Source organism: Psittacula echo (assembly GCF_963264785.1).
Source record: "Psittacula echo genome assembly, chromosome: 1".
Lineage (NCBI taxonomy): Eukaryota > Metazoa > Chordata > Aves > Psittaciformes > Psittacidae > Psittacula > Psittacula echo.
Window position 1 is genome coordinate 121,461,808 of NC_137735.1, and position 20,848 is coordinate 121,482,655.

At 42.1% G+C, this 20,848-nt stretch overlaps 1 protein-coding gene across 1 annotated transcript in view; it reads right to left on the reverse strand.

The window, feature by feature from the left end:
• Window positions 1–20,435, reverse strand: part of TMTC2 (transmembrane O-mannosyltransferase targeting cadherins 2) — a gene marked incomplete at both ends in the record, with an annotated part of 256,298 nt that extends 235,863 nt beyond the window's left edge. Inside the window, one exon of the mRNA XM_080638943.1 lies at window positions 20,353–20,435. Within this exon, the coding sequence (XP_080495069.1) occupies window positions 20,353–20,435 (83 nt within the window). The remainder of the gene's footprint in view (window positions 1–20,352) is intronic.
• Between the last annotated feature and the right edge of the window lie 413 nt (window positions 20,436–20,848).

Below are 20,848 nucleotides of genomic sequence, written 5' to 3' on the forward strand. Positions count from 1 at the left end.
CTCATGTTATGACAATAAATCAGAAAGGATATAGTTTATACTTTTGAACCACCCATACTGCAGATAAGCTATTTATTGACTAATTCTGGTACTGGTCTCCATCTCAGCTTTCTGGCTGAATCTGCCCTGAAGACAGCGCCACAACTCTAGCATATGCCAGAAATATCTAAATCCAAGTAACTGAGATTAACACTGAGACAAAAATACAATGATGTTTCAGCTCAGATTCTGCAAGTATATTTAGACCTTAGAGGAACCCAAGAGTATGCACTGACCATATGTCAGCTATAACCACTAATGATTTCCTGCTTTTAGTCCTCTATTAGGCTGAACAGACATTGCAGTTGTCCCTCATATTTGCAGAGTCTCCAAAACTTTAGTTAAATCTCCTTGGAAACAGTATTATTGACACTTGGACTTAAGACAGTTCAACAAAGCAAGTGATTAAATCACACTTTGAAAAGTATTAGCTTTTCTGAATGCTCACAATATTTATTTTTTTTTTTACTTTCATATATAATAGGTCTTTTTATTGCCTTCTGAATATTGCTATTACATACTTACTAACTGAATAGACTTCCAAGACAACTTTCCAGGTAGCTGTTACTGGCTCACCTGAGCAAGCAGGCTGCTCCCATTCCATTTGCAGACCAGTTCTGCACTATGCTTAAAGCCTGATCTCGCCATACAGACATACTAATAAGAAATGCCATATCAGCTAAATATGAACACAGGCATAGCCATTAGCACTTCTAAAACATTCCCCCATCTAAGAAAATAGTATATTAAAAAACAAACAAAAAATGCTAGCATAAAAAATCTGAGTATTTTCTTCCTGCTTTAGGATGAGAGAGGGAGAAACATAAACCAGCAAGTGGGGATGGAGAGATGTATCACTATTCTGTTTTTCATGATAAATTGACAGCAGTCTAATTACATAATGCATTTATACCAAGCTCATGCCAGCATCAAAAGTCAGGCGACATTTAGGGAAATGTAGGAAATCTTTTAAAGCTTCATTCAACATTCCTGAAAGCATCCACCAAACATTTCAGTAAAACTCCACATTGAGCTGGTCTGAGAATACATTGGTTGTGGCTGCATTTCCAGTTTCATACCACAAGTCTTGGAGGCATGGGAGTATAATGTGTCTTTACAAATCATTTATTTTATTAAATGTAAAAATTAAGTTTCCCTTTGTCCTTTAAAATAAGATATGGCAGTAAAGAATATATAGTCCAAAAAGAAAGAAAAAAGCCTATTTACCTGGACCTAAAGATGTATGTCTTCTATAACAATAACCTAAGCAAACACAGGGAGAAGAATACTTGTTTAATTCATAACATTTAACCTAATAATGGGGTAATAAAATAATGCCACATGCTGTGCAATGCCATGTTTGAAACTCACAGTCAATTCTCATGCGGACAGAGATTTGAAAACTTCTTGGGAGTAAAGTATTCAAAGCACAAGACACAGTGTCACTTTCCAAGAGTTTCTATAGCTTTATATCATCAACTATTTCTTCATATACATAGCCCTAAAAATAGTATAGTATTGTCTCTGCTGATAGTTCAGCTTGGCCTTCCATCCAAACCACTACTGCCAAAACTAAGTTAAAACCTCGTGCTTCATTAGCCATACAGCAGCCTTGGCAAGGACCAGCTCAAAGCAGCAGTGCTTCGCATCATCGCCGTCTGTCCCAAACTAGGACTTAGTGTGAGGAACAGCCAAACAAGGCAGCCACAAAACTGTAGCTTCTGCAGCAATCTAGTTTTTGCACAGCAACAGCTAAGCCTCTGTCTTCAGCTACATTGTTTTATCCATTTTCCTTTCCCAAACAATTTATCTCTTTTTTAGTACGTATTGTGTCTTTCTCCTTGAATGGGCCTAACTGTATTAACTAAGGCATTGCTCATTTTTCCTACTTTGGTTCCAGTGTCTGTTTTCTGTATATGTTTTATTGGCTTTCCACTGTAGGAAACATGAGAGAAGAAAACCACCCAGGGAGATGGAGAGAGAACAGGTTAGAAAAGCAAGCTGAAAACTCGTGAAAGACAGGAGTGAAAGCCACCGAGACCTCTCTAGACAAGCTTCCCTGGTACCCTGTGACCAGATTATCAACACAGATTGCTTATCCCCATTTACACTACTAATGGTCACCCCTTTCAGAGCTGTTGGCTGTGCTGATGTTGGTGTCATCTATCTCAGATTTCCGTGAGGCACACATCCTTGGCTTAAGCAGTTTGACCCAGCGTGGCTCACAACAGACACAGTTGGGACTGCCAAAGTCTAAGGATAATTTCTCTTTCAGAAAACACAGTAGCAGCATTCACAGGCTGAGAGTAATTTTTCTCCCAGTTTGTGTATTGGATTTGGATCTTCTGCATCACACGCACCTAAGAGTCACTAAGGGTTACATCTCATTTCACCCTGCCCTGTTATGCCTTCTGTCTTCTTTCTCCAGACTTTCCTTCACTGTCACCGTAACATTTAGATCGTCCTTGCACCTGCAAACACAACACAGTCTCTAGCATACAGGACCACTATGCATACCATGCCTCTTCCATTCACTGCCTCTTTTCCATGCATTCTCTGCTAGCACCTTTCAGCCCAAAAGCTCCCTGGGGCAAAAAATCTCAAGTGCTCCTGAAAGCAGCCTAAAGTACCACTCCCAACCCAGTGGGATAATGTAACTGAAGTGGATGGAACTGCATCAGCATCTTAACAGACAAAAACATTTAAAAAAAAACAAACACTGGTAAGTGAAGAAGTATTTGCCCCTGACATCTGTGCACACAACAGCTGAGGAGAGGAGCTTTGTACCAGTGCTGAACCTCCTACTACTGCCTTGCAGCTTTACATTTTTTTGTGCTTGCTCACTACACCAAGTCTTCCCAGTCTATTTCCCCAGCAACAACTGGACCGCACAATCAGCAGGATAATGGAGCTGGCATGTTCTCCTGTATTCTCCAAACACATCGGCAATATCAGTCCCCAACTTGGAGAAAAGACAAGGTTCTGCATCCACATATAATGAGAGAGACAAAAGATAACAGGAAAGTTTGCAGCCTAAGTCTAACCTCATCGTGGGGGTCATGTTCCTTTTATTTAGAGCCATGCACAGAGGAAAAAATAGCCTCAACAGTATGCCAAAATGAAGTAATTTAAAAGAATGAATAGTGGCTATTATTTGCTTAAGCCCTCAGTGTTTCTCTCTTTAAGCAAGTTCATTGTACAACAGAGCAGGTCGATTTTAAATAAGAATTTAAGTAAGAATTAAATAAGGCTGCAGCTTTTCAGTATGCTACAGGTAAAACAGGTGAGCACACACAAAGGACACCCCATATCGCTATTTGCACATGCATTTTTGTGTAATTGTTTCCACAGGGACAAAGGACTGTCAGGCTGCCATAAGACTTCATGCTAACTGCTCGTGCGCATGTGTGTGTGTTATGAAATGTAAATTAGGACTCCCTCAAAAACCTGGAAAATTGCACTTATCTAAATCTCACAGGATTAAGAGGGCAGTCATTCAAATAATATTTCTTGCCAAGAAATGTGAAACTAGGCTCTGCAAAGATGTTCTGGACAAAGAGAAAGATCTATTAGCGTATATGACAGTTGTTTTGCTGCACATGCAGCTCCAAACCAAATTTGCAAACCAGTGAAACATCTGGAGCCTCAGATGGTGAGAACCGTCACAGTTATGGTAATACCCACGGTGTTTCTTTACCAAGCGTGGTATGAAATTAAGTGATTAATATACATGATGATTACAACAGTTGACATAATTATCAAATACTGCAGGACTGCTGTGACTGAGGGGAGAGGGATAGCCTGTAACTTCTGTTTTGCCTCCCCCTTCCAAAAGAAAGCATCTACTGCTACTAAGTTCTTCTGAATATCGAAACATAATAATGATACTAATTCCTTTATGCATTTGTGCCAAAATATATAAAATAAAAATATATTACAAGAACAAGCACAGCCCATAAAGATTTTCACTGCTTCATTATTTAGGACCAACCAAGCATTTTAAGAATTGTAGTTATTTATGATGTTTTATATACTCCGTGTTTGTTTATGCCCAAAAGGTTCATGTACTTCCTCAATGTGGCTCTCTGTCATGCAACAGCAAGACAGGACAGACTTCAAATTGCACCGCAAGGGTCTTATTTTCATATCCTTGCAGGCCCTCTATCCTGCAAACACTTAGCCATGTGTTTAACTTTATGTATACAAGTAGTCTCACTGAACTCATTCATGAAATTCTAGCCTTATTTAAATTGCCACAGGTTTTACCATTGACTCCGTTTGGACCCAGATTTCATCTAATGGGACTATTTACATCTGAAAAGCTGAACACATGCCCAAGTGTTTGTGAAATGAAGTCTCAGCAGCAAAGCCAAGGCATACACTGCCATTTTATCTCTTACCGGCATGTTACACGACCTACAGAATGATTTGCTTTTATCTTGACCAAGTTAGGACACAATAAACAGATCATCAATAAAGCAGATTATTAGGTTATATTTTTCCTCCCTTTTGGATATTACTAACCAAGCTATTCATACTCTCTAATCTGCTAGTTTTTTCCATTCCAATAAGCATGAAATAGTTGATGCTCCATCATCTAGGCACAAACACTGATTTTGCTTAGCTGGAGAGTTCATTTGTACTACAAAAAAGAATAAATTTCATCTAGGTACAAAAGACATACAGAAAAACAGATTAGTGATTAGTAAGCCACAGTTTTCTTTCCTTAATTACAACCGCAGCAATATTCAACCAATCTAAACTGAATTCAATTAAATCAAGGTTTAGTCAGTTCCTGAAGCAATAGCTGAAATATAATCTCTGAGCTAGCTTCCTCATTTAGTTTTAACATGGTTAGTGTAAGGTGACCCAAGCACCTAACTTCTAACCTTCAGCAGGAAGAAAAAAAGAAAACTCAGAAATTGGAAAGTCAACAGAGATCCTTTGCTACAGAAAGTAAAACTGTGGAAGTTCCTGCTGTACAGAAATTCTGAAAAACTACTAGACAAATTAATACAAAAAACAACCTGAATTTTCTGATTACCATACTGCTTACTGTATTTATGAGCTTAGAAACTCCTGTGGGCATAATCTGATACTAATTTAATCACTCTGCTGGAAGATCCACTGATTGCAGGGTCCATCCCTTCACTCCCTCCATGACCTGCATTGCTGGTACAAACAAGACAACATGCAAATATAGATAAGATGGAAAATTATGTCTGTTATTATATATGCAATTAAATATACATATTAAATGCAACCACCTTGTTATGAACAGGGTTCTTTTGCATATTACAATACAAAATACAGCATGATAAGCAATATTCCTTGAGAAGTTTATTCTACAAGTGTGCTCATTTACTCTTGGCAAAGCACTAACTGGTATCATTTCAGGTTCATGCCAAGAATTACCACCATATCTGATCTTCCTTAACAGGGCTGTGCTCTACTACCGCATAGATTTTATATAGGATTTTAGTCCACGAAAAATGAGGATGGAAAACAAATACTCTCCACTCACTAACCACTTATAGCAGCATATATAGTGCTAATTTTCACAGTGCACACACAGATGTTTCCCCACAATTTCTTATCTTGAAAGAGGTATGCAAAATAAAGTGCTCTTAGTGCCCTTGCTGAAGCAAAAACATTCAGCCATCACTCCCACTGTGCTACACAATGAACAGATGTCCCTGCACCCTTGCCCACACTAATAGCCCATGCAGTTTATACCTTCAAGAAGAATTGTTTAAATTACACTAGACCAGAAGGAAATTAAATTTCAAACTGATTTTTATCCCATCCATTATTGAAAATTCTCATCTACATCATTTATATTTTTCCTTAAATATTTACAGAAAAAACAAGGCATAGGCATTAATACTTTTTATTCTTTTCCATACTTACACTTACCTGTGTCTTAGTTCTTTATTTTCATGCTTTAAAGTAATTTTACTTATTCAGAAAACAGTACCATAATGTTAGGATTCAGTAGTAAGAAAATGAGTTTTAAATCTTTTTGCTGTAAAATAAGCTCATAGAGTTTTTCACATCATTAACAATTAGCACAGTGTGAACATAAACTGAAATTCCCTGCCTACAATAAGCTACAAAACAGGGAGTCTCAACAAAATATACGAATTTCAGTCTGCAGGATGTTCAGAACAAGCCAAGCACAGAACCAAGCTGGTAGATTTAAATACTGCACACAGCATGTGATCTCTGGAAACTGTGCATAACAGGGTGGATCCTAGCTTCAAGCTACTGCATCAGAGCCTTTCAAGATACGTACATCACGCTCATCACCATGGTACCTGCAGTCCTGTACTATCCAATTTTCATGCTTAGATAAGACTCTTTCTCCAACACTATCCCCAAGGAGCCCAGAGATCCAGAGCTGCGTAAAGAGCAGCAAACATTCTCTTTTCCTGCAAAACCTGCTGATTTCCATACATATCAAGTTAACAGCTCAGAATTACAGTAGATTGAGCACTTAGCTTTGTGTCAGATGGACATACAGGTCCACTACACTACAGGTATGCCTATACAGTCATTTTTATAATTTTTTCAATAGAGAAAATTCCAAATATTAATACTATTATAAGCTAAGAGATTACATATGCAGCACACAACCAAGTGAAAGCCAATATTCCTTAAGGCCTTTCTTCTTTCTAGGATCCTTTCCTCATCTCATCAGGCACTCTCAGAGCCCCTATACAAGACGGTCTTTAATTGTTTTCAGAAAGGATTGCACACATGGATTGCAATTGGAATATTTAGGGGAAAACAAAAAGAAAGAGTGAGCTGTCCCCTAGAGAAGTTTCCTGCAAAATCTCTCACAGGTTTAACTGTATCTCAAGAGATCAGTTTTGTTTACTTATAAACATCAACTTTTTAATAAAATCCTTACATTAGCTTCTTTGTCAGGAACTAGAAGCTCTAAATTCCAGAAGACCCACTAGCTTCCTGCTCCCTGGATATTCAATCCTTTCCTTTTGCTTTTAACCCTGTATCAGCCAGGCATAAAGCTTCAAGTACCAAAGTCCACGATAAACCAGGGTAATTCAGGGTTCTGCTTTGACCACATACAAACCTGCTCATTCAACATTAATTGAAACAGAATTAGAGAGTCTTTGTTTTATTAAAATAAAGAAGTACACTGTTACAGCAGAAGACTGCTGGTGAGGCACTGGAATGAGTTGCCCAGAGAGGTTGTGAATGCTCCATCCTTGGCGGTGTTCAAGGCCAGGTTGGACAGAGCCTTGGGTGACATGGTTTAGTGTGAGGTGTCCCTGCCCATGGCAGGGGGGCTGGAACTAGATGATCTTAAGGTCCTTTCCAACCCTAACTATTCTATGATTCTAAGACTCAAGAGAAACCATGGCCAACATGCCCTGGCTAAACAGCATCTATGCATCTAGCAATTCTATGGAAAGGGGTGAGTATATAAAGTATTTTCCATTAAACTTCCTTTCTTTAAGAAGAAAGGAAATCATTTTAAAGAAAGCCATCATTTTAAAATCTCCAGATGCCTTTATCAAGGCTCGAGCCATGCTGCACCAACACCACGCTGCCACAGACCTACTAAAGATGCTGTTTTGGCTGCCAAGAGTTTGCATTTCTGGCAGGAACGACAAAGGAAGCAGCAGCAGTAAGAGATGTAATGACTTGCAGGGTAGCTTGGGGCACACACATACATGCAGTCCCAGGTCCACTCGGGTGGAGAGAGCTTTCATCTCTGACTCCACCTGCCAGCGATGCTCCATGTGCCACATCCCCACAACCATCTCTGTAACACTAGCTGAAGCTACGCAGCACTGGTGCAGAGCTGCTTTCTGCTGTCATTTCAGATGCCAGGAAGAGCATGAATATGACCGGCAGCAAACAGCAGCATAGATGGCACTCCAGGGTGATCCAGCTTGGGTTTTGCTTTTTTAGCATGAGGCCAGCAACATGAGGAACCATCTTCATTGTGGCCTTTCCTCATACTTAAGTCTTCTGTCGTCTAAAAATGTGCACCTTGAGAAATCTCCAGAAGTGTGATGTTTACTAAAGAGAAATACTAACATTTTTAACAAGCCAAGTTATTTACATAAAAAGAGATGAGTAATGTACTGTGAAATGGAATAGAACATGCAGCTACGTCTTTTCACACAAATAGAATATTTATTCCACTATATTGGTGTTACAAAAAAGCTATAAAGAACTGTTTGTGCTACAAAATGAAAGCTTCTATATACAAAATTGCTATTTTATTTGATTAAATTTTTTTATCATTCTCTTTAGTACTTTTTCTTTCAGCAAGCTTTATTTATACAGCCATACAGCATTTAATTTTTAGATTTTTTTTTTTTTATGGAAAACATGATTTTTTTACCTGGAAGCTTAATCCAGATCAAAGTGCTTTTAAAAAGCCCAAGTTCTCTTCTGCTTTAATTACAAAAATGTAAAAGATCAGAAGTTTAATTACAAGTAATTAATTAAACAACTGAAAACTTTCTTCTGCAACTAGCAATTATTTTGCAAGACTAATACTGCTTGTCCTCATAAAAAAAAAAAAAAAAGGAAAAAAGAAAACTTTTGAAGTTTCCTCAAGTACAACTGAAATTGTTTGAAGAAAATGAAGCACATACACTGAAGATTCATGGCATTTATTACCAAAAAATTCTTGTTATAATTCAAGGTTTTGCAGCATGGAAATACACAGGTAGATGCATACCACACCTAGAAGTACCTTCCCAGGAACTTTCAGGAGTTGGGAGGAAGCATGGAAGGCAAAAGGAAGGGTGGCAGAACGGGAGCAACTTTACCAGAGATTCACAAACCAAAATTCCAAGCAAAGCTTCACAAATTATTGCAGAGTTGCCCAAGATGATTCACTGATGAAATTATGCTACCAACAAGGACAGCCAGGCCAGCGCAGAGAGGCTTAATCCAATATATAAATTTTAGATTTATCTAGAGGGCTGATGTACAACACACAAAATAAGGCTGAAGATCCTGCCTCACTTCTGAGCCTAATTTCTTTATCTTCTTATTAAAATGATTAAAACAATCAACACTGTTGCTACACTAAGCAGTCAAATCAAATGCAGTATCAAGTAATAAAGGAGCCATGATAGTACCTTCATCTTCACAAATCTGTTGGACATGAGAGGATATGACAAGCCTAAATGTTCCTTCAAATATCTTTTTATTTGAAAGAAAAAAAAAATCTATTTTTAAAAAGCATATGAAGCATAAAAAAGAGTATATACCAGAAGGCTCATAGCCTACAGAACAACAGCTACAAGTGGATTCTTCCACCCACAGAGTCACACTCAAGTCAGTGTGGGCTCCTTCCACTTTGGTAAGAAAAATACCCAGTGTTATTTGGGATTAGAAAAGCTACTCTAATGGCCAGAGGCAACTTAATTTCCAACTGGACCTAATCCCTTTCTCAGTAGTAGCCCAGGACAAGTCCACTCAAATAAACGACCCAGCCAAATATAACTGATCCTGACCCAGGGATGTTGTCAGGGTGTAAAACGAAATCAAGAACACTCCCATGTTAGCATCGTGCTTACAATATCACATAAAGGCTAAAAGCACCAACATGATCAACCTGCAGAAGAGAACCAACATAGTACTAAACTGCCTTGAAGGCACAGACACTGTGTGCTTTAAAAAGCAGATTTTTAAGTGTAGCACTTAATGTGCTGCTTTGCACATTAAACAGTGAGATCCTCCTGTGCCTTCTCAAAAGGCCACCATCAAAAACATTCTGAAAATTATGAAATCAAATCATACACGCACAAAAGACTCGAAGACACCAAAGTCCCAGAAGTGACTGATTTTTGGAGGGTTTCATCATTTCAAGGTTTCACGGTAGTGATGTGGAACGAGTCGGTCATTTGCAGAAAATAAATTTATCCTGGATGAGGAGTTCTAGGTCTCCCCATGCTGACTCCAAAGATGATAACCTATTATTTTTTAATCCAGTCACCTGCATCTCTCAAAGTGACTACTAAAAGCCTGTCAAATAGACAGACACGCATATATAAATAACTTCAATTGCACAACTCACATCCTCACTTACAGCACTTAGAGCAGCTTGAACTCCAAGTGTGCTAAAGCACACCTCAGGGAAACACTCCAGACTGGAAGGCAAGCACAGGAATCACCATGAGACACATGGGTCCAAAACAGAGACCAGCCACACACTGAATATTTAGTGGTTAAATGAAAATGCGGCAGACTACCTCTGCCTACCTTCTAGAGGCAGCTTCAGTACACAGATGCTTGTCTCATCATGAAGTCTTTCATCTCCTGTTGGAATTTGGATGAAGTCATGGGGCTTGGTTTTATTTGTGATACTCCACAATAAGAGGTTTGGCTGACCCCTATGTATATACAGGTTTATTTTCCTGGTACCACTGTTAGCTCTTCAGGATCATTATAATGGACAACATTCTATGCCTTGGGGATTTTTTCCACAGAGTAATTCCATCACCCTAAAAGCACTGCAAACAAACTTACAGAAACTATTTTCAGTGGAAGAGTATTTCTTAGTGCTTTACTCATACACAGGAACTCATAAGTCCTGGGTTTTTCATCAAAGTAAATAACAATTACCAGCTTCCCATATGGCCAGTGCGAAAGCCTAACGGAGAGTGGAGACTAACAGTAGACTATCGTGGCCTGAATAAAGTCCCTCAGTCTTTGGAGGCAGCTCCTGGCAGCTGTGAAAGAAAGGCTTCCATACAAGGATGATGTTATGAGTCGTTCGGCCAAGTGGACTACTTTAGACAAAGGCATCCAGTCTCTGGGGGCATCAGCCATCGTAGAGATGATCTATCACACCAAACCGAATAACGGAGATATACCCATAGACCCAGATGAAGTCGAATGTACACGACCCATGTGGCGAAAACTTACCTGGAATGCACCATCATCATATGCCCATTCATCGGCAACAGTAACCTGGAATGACAATGCCACTAACAGTGGATGAAATGATTCATAAACTCCGAGAGTTCAAAGACAATCTCACCCCTTCCATCATCTCAGCTGTGGAAAAACTGTCCCAGGATGTCAGACAATTGAGGGACGATCTATCTGATTTATCCAGCTCCTCACGTGTACCAACACACGTCTCAGCTGTTAACAAAAGATGTCCTATTGTTCGAGAGAGAAGATATAGAAGGCATACACCACGGGCCACCCTATGGTTTTACCTGCGGGATCATGGAGAAGACATGACGAAGTGGGATGGAAAACCTACTTCAGCTTTGGAGGAACGGGTGCGTGAATTGAAAATAGGAACAAGGGTCAAGGCTGATCATCCCATGAGAGCTGCGGCTTCAGTCTCTGGTGAGCAGGTTCCCAAATGGAGCGGAAGAGCTGATTTTACTCCAGCTCCTGTGATAACGAAGAATAATCCCTTTCTACACGACTTAGGTGTCCAACGTTGTGATGACTGTTAGAGGGGCCCTGCCTCCAGCCAGGTGGAGGTAGGGGACAATTGGATTTACTGGACTGTGTGGGTCAGATGGCCTGGCACATCAGTCCCACAGAAGTATAAAGCTCTCGTAGATACCGGTGCACAGTGTACCCTGATGCCGTCAAGCTGTCAAGGGGTGGAACCCATCTATATTTCTGGAGTGACAGGAGGATCCCAAGAGTTGACTGTACTGGAGGCTGAGATCAGCCTGACTGGGAGGTAAAGGCAAACCCACTCGTGGGATTGCTTTTGCTCAGGGACCCGGATATACTTGGTGGGTAATGCGGGAAGATGGGGTAGTCTGATGCATACCTCAAGGGGATTTGATTTTAGGGGAAAACAGCCAATGAACTCAATTGTATGCTGTTGCCTGCTATGTAATACTTTTATAGCCCATCAACTAGAAGTCTTCAGGGCACCAGCCCTGACTTCCCTCCAACCATCATCTCAACAGAGAATGAACTTTGATAGAACCAGACGAGTTTTGCAGTAAAGGAACAATCAGCATCAGCAGGCAACGATCCAACACTGCACACAGCCTCTCCTGCCCTGAAAGACTGTTACAAGAGATGGAGCCCAACATCAGGGACCGGATGGACTCAGCAGCTTTATAGGAATTGATCCATGCACTAAGATAACAGTGCACTGAGATGAGAGTGAGGGTATATTGAAAGTGTGGGATCTGAGCATGACGTGAATGGTCTGGAATAAGGGGTGGATACTGTCCTGGGTTCAGCAGCAGCACTCACTTTTTCTCCTTCTTAGTAGCTGGTGCAGTGCTGTGGTTTTGACTTTCCGCCTGGGAATAATACTGATAAAGCCAATGTTTTCAGTTGCTGGTCAGAATGTTTACCCTGACCAAGGACTTTGTGAGTCTCATGCTCTGCCAGGGAGGAGGGGAAGCCAGGAGGAAGCAGGGACAGGACACCCGACCCAAACTAGCCAAAGACGTATTCCATACCACAGCATGTCATGCCTGGGGAGGTAAAGGCCAGTTACCCGGAAGGGCACGCGCTCTCCTCTGTCGGGCTCATTTTCAGCGGGCGGTATCGTATTCTCTTCCCTTGTTATTTCCCTTATCATTATTATTATTGGTGGCAGCAGTAGTGATTTGTGTTATACCTTAGTTACTGGACTGTTTTTATCTCAACCCGTGGGAGTTACATTCTTTCGATTCTCCTCCCCATCCCTCTGAGGTGGGGGGTGAGGGGGAGTAGAAACTGCGTGGCTGACTTGCCGACTGGCTTAAACCACGACAAACAGTTACTGGGTAGAACCTAAGAGCTATTTTAAACAGCATCAAGTGAGAAATATTCCCGTATAGAAGTTGGAGGCTAATGCTGTAAAGGCACTCCTGCTGCTCTAGGATGTTAGAAGCCTACGCACTTATCAGCCAGGCACTGCTGCATCCAACTCCAAGTTACATTCCCTTGCATTAGAGGGAGAGAAAATTCTCAGTAAAGCAATTAAGAAGTGAAGTCATACTTACCAAGAGCAAGTAGCCAAGCAATTGGAAATGCTATGTACAGAAGTTAAATGCTGTCTCTAAGTTGGGACTGCAGACAAACACTTGCAGTATATATATGCATATATATATATATATATATCTTTTATTTAGGTGTTTGAGAGGGTTCAAAGACTAGTTTCATACCAGAAATGTACCCTAAGCATAGGGCACAGGTCATTCTGCAGCAGTGACGGGGAAATGGCACACTGGAGCATGATTCCTGGGCCCAGGATCAGTTATTAATTGTTACATGTAAAAAGCCAGAGCAGTAGGAAAAGACGACAGGACAGAGATCTAGGAACAGTTTAGGCTGCTGCTGGGTGGGTTTGTTTCCATGACAATTTTGGTCACTGAAAAGTGACCCTGCTTCAAGAGTTCAAGTACTTTTTTGGGGATTTAAGTACACAAGGCACTGGCAAAGTCTTTACAACAATAGTTCTGCTACCAATTGCTATCTTGTTCCCCTGAACCAATACTGGACTAGCTGACTAAAGCACATAGGAGTTAAAATCATACAATTCCTCATTAGCAAAATAGCCCAGAGTAATGCTAAGTTCAGAAAAACCCAAGCCATCTGAATACTAAATTCAGAAAAAAAACCTGTCCTTCTTTGAACCACAGGTCAGAGGTCAGGGTGGGGTTTTTCGGTCTACTGACAGGCTGGTGAATAATAGGGGATGCCACAGACTAGTCCAGTCATTGAGCAGTAATGCTTTGTACCATCATGTGGAAAATCCTCATTGAGTTACCTGTCAGTCTCTGGCTTCATGGGCCAGCTGGGACCAAGAGTGCTGCTAAGGCCAATGTGCTTAACTCCTAGAGAGAAGGAAGTGCTCTGAGGCAGTCAACTGTGACCCTCCACAAATAAATTAAGGAGCCTTTGTGGCAGACTAATGGGAAATCTGCTCTGCTCTCTGCTGCAAGACAGATGCCAAACAAACACTTGGTCTCAAGTTTTAGGCATACAACAAAAAAATCCACTATTCTGTTTACTATAGTGATGTATATAGCATAGACATCTATGTGTGTTTTGAGAGGCTATCCTGATTTTAACAGGTTTTGAAGCATGGATATGAGCTATTTGAATACACCACTTCAAAGAAAATATCAAAAGAATTAAGATATAAAAGACAAAATGGCTTACACTGAAAGTATAATTTTCTCTTAAAACAGCAATTAAAAAGAATTAAGAGACAAAGGAAAGAAGGGATAGGAAGACAGCAAATAAACATTATTTACCTCCAACTGAAACCTTTCACTATTCTCAAAAATTCTCATGAAGCCAGAAAAAAAAAGGCTACCACAGAAATTCATAGTAAGGAACGCAAGTATTCAAGTATTCCTACTATTTGAGAAAGCCACTTTTATTTTTTCACCCTTTTGAAGCTTAACAAAGCCAGGAACAGCTAGGGGTGGCAAAGCATCAGAGCATATCAACTAGCCATCCCTGCTTATGGAGGTTTGGTGGCCAAGTTTCATCAGCTTGACTTGGTTTGATTTACTGATTTTCTTTTTCCTTGAAGTGAAAGAGAGATTGACAGATTACTTGATCCTCATCTGCTGCTCTGGTGATACAGCACGCTTCTTTGTTTCACAATGAGCTGTCATATTCAAAGAGCAGCAACCTTGTGCTAGACTGAAGCATCCTCCAAAGACAGAGCCAAAGCGCACACCACTGCCTTTGAAGATGACTGTTACGAGACATTCATAGGCCCGCAAGATATTTCAACTGTCCTGAAGTAACAGTAGAGTCAACACGTTAAGGAATATTTAGGGTGCAATTCCAAAAACCAATTTCCTCTGGCTCTTTCAGTTTTATCCAGCAATGGGCTAGCCTTCATGGAAAAATGGTTTAGTATGGAGTTCTGCAGAGAGTGAAACTGGGAAAGAAATTACAGGATTTACACCCTTCTCCCTCTTACTGGAGAGGGACCACCTGTGCAAGCAATAACACAAATATCTCAAGTCTAGAAGACTATCCTGAGACTACAGGAATACAGCTCAAGAACCTGATCTAGAAGAAGTAAAATGAAATCCTACTGCCACCCCGATTTAAACAACCTGCTCACAGAACAATCTCCCACTTTAAAAGAAAGAAAAAAAAAAAAAAAAGAAAAGAAAAAAAGAAAGAAAAAAAAATCCCAGAAGCCAACAACGAGGGAAGGGCAAACTTCCAGATGAGAGAGGCAAAGGAGCCCTAATTCATCACTCTTGCAGCTATCAGATGGTTAAATTGAGATGAGAGAATTCTGAGCCTTTTGAGCAACTTTCACTCTGGCAAACGGAGAGAATTCAGAAGTGCAGCTGGAATACATATGGGAGATGCTGAAGAAAGTGGATCATATGAATTTGTAACTCCATTGTATGCTGGATGAACTTCCTGCAGATGAGGCGCATCCTGTCGGTGACTCAGGGAGCCTCTCCGTCTGCTAACAGTCATGAATTTATTCCCAGAACCAGTTACCAGAAGTGACATGGTTTAATGCTATATATGCACAAGAATCTTAAAATAAAGCCTACAGGGACATAATTTCTCTTTTGCTTCCAAAAAATTCTATACTACAGCATCTCCACTGAGAAAAAAAAAAAAGAAACAAAACCACTATCCTGATGAAACTAAGATTTCACATTTTGATCACAGTCTTTCCTTCAGCACAATATTTTATGCAGCAACGCTTTCAGAAACAAAAGCCACATATATTTATAGATTATTTAAAAACAGAACTGGTATCATATTAATAGAACATTGCCATGCCAGGTTCACCCCATTAGATAACCAGTTATTGGTTCACTTTGTTGATACTACAATACAGTACCTGAAAACTATATGGCCCCTGTTACTCAGGCATCTTCTCTGGGTTATGCTGTTCTTTATCAACATGTTAAAGTCCCTGATTCACAAACAAATTATCCTTATGGTAGTTTGAAATTAGCATGCAGAAGAAACTATTTTCAGTGGAAAAACAGGAGTGACAAAGGGAAGACACCACAGAGAAAGCGTACAAGTCCCCATCTCTCCACTTTTTCCAACCACCAGCCTTGCTACCGTAACTCAAATGACTGCAGACAACTGCAAACTGAAGCTACTGAAAACTACTGGAGAGGTGTACTTGGAGCTGAAGAATTGAAACTACATGACAAAAAGCGGCCATAAAAAAAATTGCAGATATAAATTAATAATCAAATATATGCACACAACAAGGAGACAGATGGCAAGTAATTTTCCCCAGTGTACTTATACTTGTTCTTCTAGTGCACGTATCTGGGTCACTTGCTAGATTAAATCTCATGTGGCAGACCCAACAGAGGTACTGTCGAATGCATATGGGCTCAGCCTGGTTTTAAATGATGCAAGTCTGACACTACAGGGTGAAGGCATTTATTAGGATTTCTTCAACACAGCTTGCAATATTACCCTGTAACTTAGAAACAAGTCTGCTGGAGATTTTCTACAATCAGCAAGGCTGCCCCATTCAGGCCTGCTAAATAAAATGCAGCACAAGCTAGAGAAAGTTGAACAGTGCTAGCAAATCTCACAGAACAGTCCTTACAGAGATTAGACAAATACGTTTATATCTTCCAGAGCACCAATTTCATCAATGTGCCACAGAGAAAATACATCATTCAAGGTTAAAGATTCCTACCAATTCTCTCCTTAAAATATGCCTTGCTTCTGACATTTGAGAAAAGAAAGGAACACCTCAATGGATTAGTTGCTTTTGACATATTCTCTGTAGCAACATATGACCTCAGATACACAGAGCACTAAATCTTCCACACTCCAGCTACAAACTGGCAGTGACCCATCTTATTTAGCACAGGTCACACAAAGGACTACAACTTCAGTGCATGGCACCCACAGGTCAAATTGCCTACTTTTGGGGGGGATATTAAGTGGCAGGGAAAAATAATTACGCAGATGTGTAAGCCTAATTGAAGCAATGGGTTTCCCTCTTGTAATGCTGGTAGGTATTAGCATAAACACAAAATGCGTGTGCAGAGATTAGCCCCCCTTAATCTGGGAAAAAGCTGTATTTAATGCAGTGCAACAAGGAAAATCTTCAATACATTCACAGGAATGCAAACTCTACTTCTCCCTACACCCTGTAATCAGTTCCAAGATGATTTTACTCAGCAATAAATAAACCTTTATTAACAAGTCTTGTGAGCTCTCTGCAACATTAAAGCAACATCTAAATATTCCTCCCCATCCCCTTTCCACATTCATTTCTTCTTTTGGATTACTCCATCCAGCTTCAAATAAAACAAATAAGCAAAAATAGGGAATAAATATATTAATTGTTCCTAGATGAACAAGGAGGATATGAGTTGGGGGGGGAAATTTCCACCTAATAATCCTCACATGTATCAAGGAAATACTACAGCTGTCTGAGAATTACAGTAGCAGGGAATAGAGTGGCAAAAACTTGTGGTTTCTAGGTCTAGAGAAAAAGAAAACCAACATAATAAAGCAGCATCTCTTCTTTACACTGGCTCTTGGGTTTAGAGGCTGTCACTTTTATTCAAAGTAATCAATAAGTCAATTGATCAAAAAGATCACGTTTGCACTGATTATGTGCATGCCACGTGTCTGTCTAGCCTGAAACAAGCAAGACAGACTAATGATGAAAAGTAAGAATGTATACATTTTCTTATTCAATTTCCGCAGGCTTTAAATTCATTCAATTTCAGTTTAATTGAGTGAAGGGTGGGAAATAAAATATTGAATCCTTTGATATAGAGTCATAAAGCCATGGCTACAAGCAAGTTTGTTATATCACTGTCCATACAGTCCTTGGTCTGGTGCCGTGCTGCTGCTAAAATATTAAGTTTTACCATTGGGAAATTGATTTTGTTATAAGAAGTTTTTACGATGCCACTTAATCTTACCCAACCTACATAAAAAAAAAAAAAAAAAAAATACAGAAAGCAATTACAGACACCCTTTATATAGTAAGCTTGATCACTATATTAAAAAAAGAACAGTCTGATGTAATTTCAATATAATGGCAAAGGAAGCAGGAAAAGCTATGGCAATGTGCTGCCCTCCTGAAACAAAACATTGCAGGTTCCTAGCTTAAATGCACAATCTTGATTCACTTAAAAGTTAGTACCATGATCCATCTCCTACATGGAGGGCTGTGTCCTACAGTTCCAGCGTCAATCTCCTTTTCTAGTGCTATGTTTCAAGCCAGCTCCTGCAGGGCAGTGAGATTCTGTGATTACAGCTGAAAGAACACTTTGGGTCTGAGAGTCTGCTTCTTTGAATAGATAACCCTTTCTAGTTCAACAATTACTAGCATGCAACAGCTATTTCTGCTTTGCCCCTTCCAGTGCTGTAGTTGAAAAACATCCTAATTAGATGACCCTGCGTACAGAAGTGCCATTAACTGGCTTTCAGAGAACACCAGTGAATGCCTAAATCTGAGCTGCGATGATAAGTACTTTATTTAGTTAGGAGGTAAACACATAAAGCAGTATTTTAGAACACCTCTTATAGTCTGGTATAAGTATTAGCAAATACAGTGCATGGTTCTTTTCCACTCTTCCCGAGATGACACTCAGATATCACTGGGTTTTACCTGCACTGGAGCACACTCAGGTGAGATCAAGATTAACCTTGACCTTCACACCAATAACACCAAGTAGTTCGAACTGGCCTGCAGCACAGGCTTATAAGCACGTCCTTAAACAACCCAGTTTTGCCTAAATATTGCAGCATAGGCTACTTAGGGTTATGTAAATATTCCACAACTCCTGCAGTTCCTAACTACAAGAAGCATTTAAAATAGTGTCAGTGTGTCAAAATATTCACTACCGGCTATTGATCCCGCTCAGAACCCGCATTTCAGGATAATGGAAGATATTTTTTCTTTTACTGTTTGTGAATGAAGCTTTGAAATGCCAAAATAGGTTTAAGAAAAATCATTGTAGATAATTGGAAGACTCACAAAAACCTCAAAACACTTAACTGCTTCACAAGTCTTCGAGCGCATGTAAATGACCTGAAGCCTGAATCGCCACATTCTGCAGCCGACACTGTTCTCAGCCGGAGATCTAGAGCACGACTAACACTTGGCATTTACTTCCAGCGTAATAGGTTTAATAGTAGCAACCCTCGAAAACAAAGGGGGCCTGGAGGGTGACGGCATTCTGAAAGCTGTGACAGACCCTTAAACACGGCAGGTGCACCGTAATACAACTTAAGGAAGGAAAATTCCAAGTTTAGTAACTAATTGACTCCAGGACAGGCAGGTTATTTCCCAAGGCAAATGCCTAATCAAAGGCATAAATGACCCTTTCGCATCCCACCAGCGCGCCGGGAAGTTCAGCTCATCCAGCAACATTTTTCCGCTCAGACGCACCCCTGACAACCCCCCAAACTCCCTCCCTCCCTCCCTTCCCCGTGCTTCCTCGCGTTCCATCTCTCACAAGCGAGGCTCCAAAGCACCAACCCCGTTTGACAGCCGCTCGGGGAGTTAGCCGGTACCGCAGACAGGAGCGGCGAAGGTGGGCCCCCGTCACAGCTCACATGCAGAGGGACTCAAGCACTCCCCCTCGCCATCCCCCCCCCGCCCCGCAAGCGGCGGGACGGCCGATTGCCGCCACCGGAAAGGATCCGAGCCGGGTTGTTTCGGCAGCCGGTGAAGCCCAAGGAGAAGGGAGGCTGGTAAAAAGCTGTCAAAGTCAATCCGTGCTCACTTTTGGATGGGTTAATTCCAATGGAGCATGAGTCACTCCAGGACGGTTAATAAGTTTAGCCAGGCGCGCTGCTCTCCCTAATACATTTTAATTATGCATCTGTTTTAATTGTGATAAGATTAAGTCACCGGAAAAGGCACAGATCGGACTCTTCCCCGACTGCTGCTGAAGGCAGGTACATCCAGGAAAGGAGCAGGTAGGGAGCCCACCCCAGCCCAGTCCGGCTGCTCCCCTGCTCACCGGCGGAGGAGCTCCGGTCCCCGCGGCCGTCCGGAGGAGCCCGACAGCGAACAGCAACTTCCCGCTCGGGGCTCGGTCCCGGCGGGGCGGGTGCCGGGAGGCGGCCGAGCGCCCCGGTGCCACCGCCCATGTGAAAGCAGCCCGGGACACGCTAAATTAAAGCGGCCGGTCCCGTCTCACTGGGAAGGAAGGGCTGGAGGAAACCGAACCCGCGAAGGAGCTGTCACAGCCCCGGCGCCGCCGCGGCCACCCGAAACGGAGGAACAGCCGGGACCCTCCGGCGTCGCCTTCGGTGCCCCGAGTGGGGCGGCTGCCTCCCCGCTCCCGGCAGGTGGGCAGTACCCATCCCCCCGTCCGGCCCCGCCGCTCCCCGCCCTACCTGTCATCGTAGCAGAAGTCGGCGCCCAGGGTGTTGAGGTACAGGGCGAGCCCCAGGGCGCTGCTCAACAACTCCGCGATCATCTCTCCGCCTGCCGCCGCCGCCGCCGCGCTTGCACCGGGGCAGCCCCCCTGCCCGGCCTTCCGCGCCAGCCCCGCCGCGGCTGCCCCTCGCTCCCCCAGCACAGCGGGGAGCCGCTCCACCGGCGGCCTTAGCCTGACGGCGTCCCCCCGCGCCTCCACCGCCCCCTACCCCATGGCAGCGGGGCGGGCAGGGGACAGAGCGCAACGCGGCTGGGCTAAGCGCGGCTGGGGTCAGCAGAGCGCAGCGGCAGCTGCCGCCCTTCTCCCTCGGCGCCTCGACACTACTGCTGCTCCGGCTCCCTCCTGCCTCGGCCCGCGCCCCCTTCACTACCGAGCCAGGCGCCGCCGCCAAGGCTCTAGGAGCGCCCGCGTGGGGCGCCCGGGGCTCCCACCGCGCCTGCGTGCAGGACCGC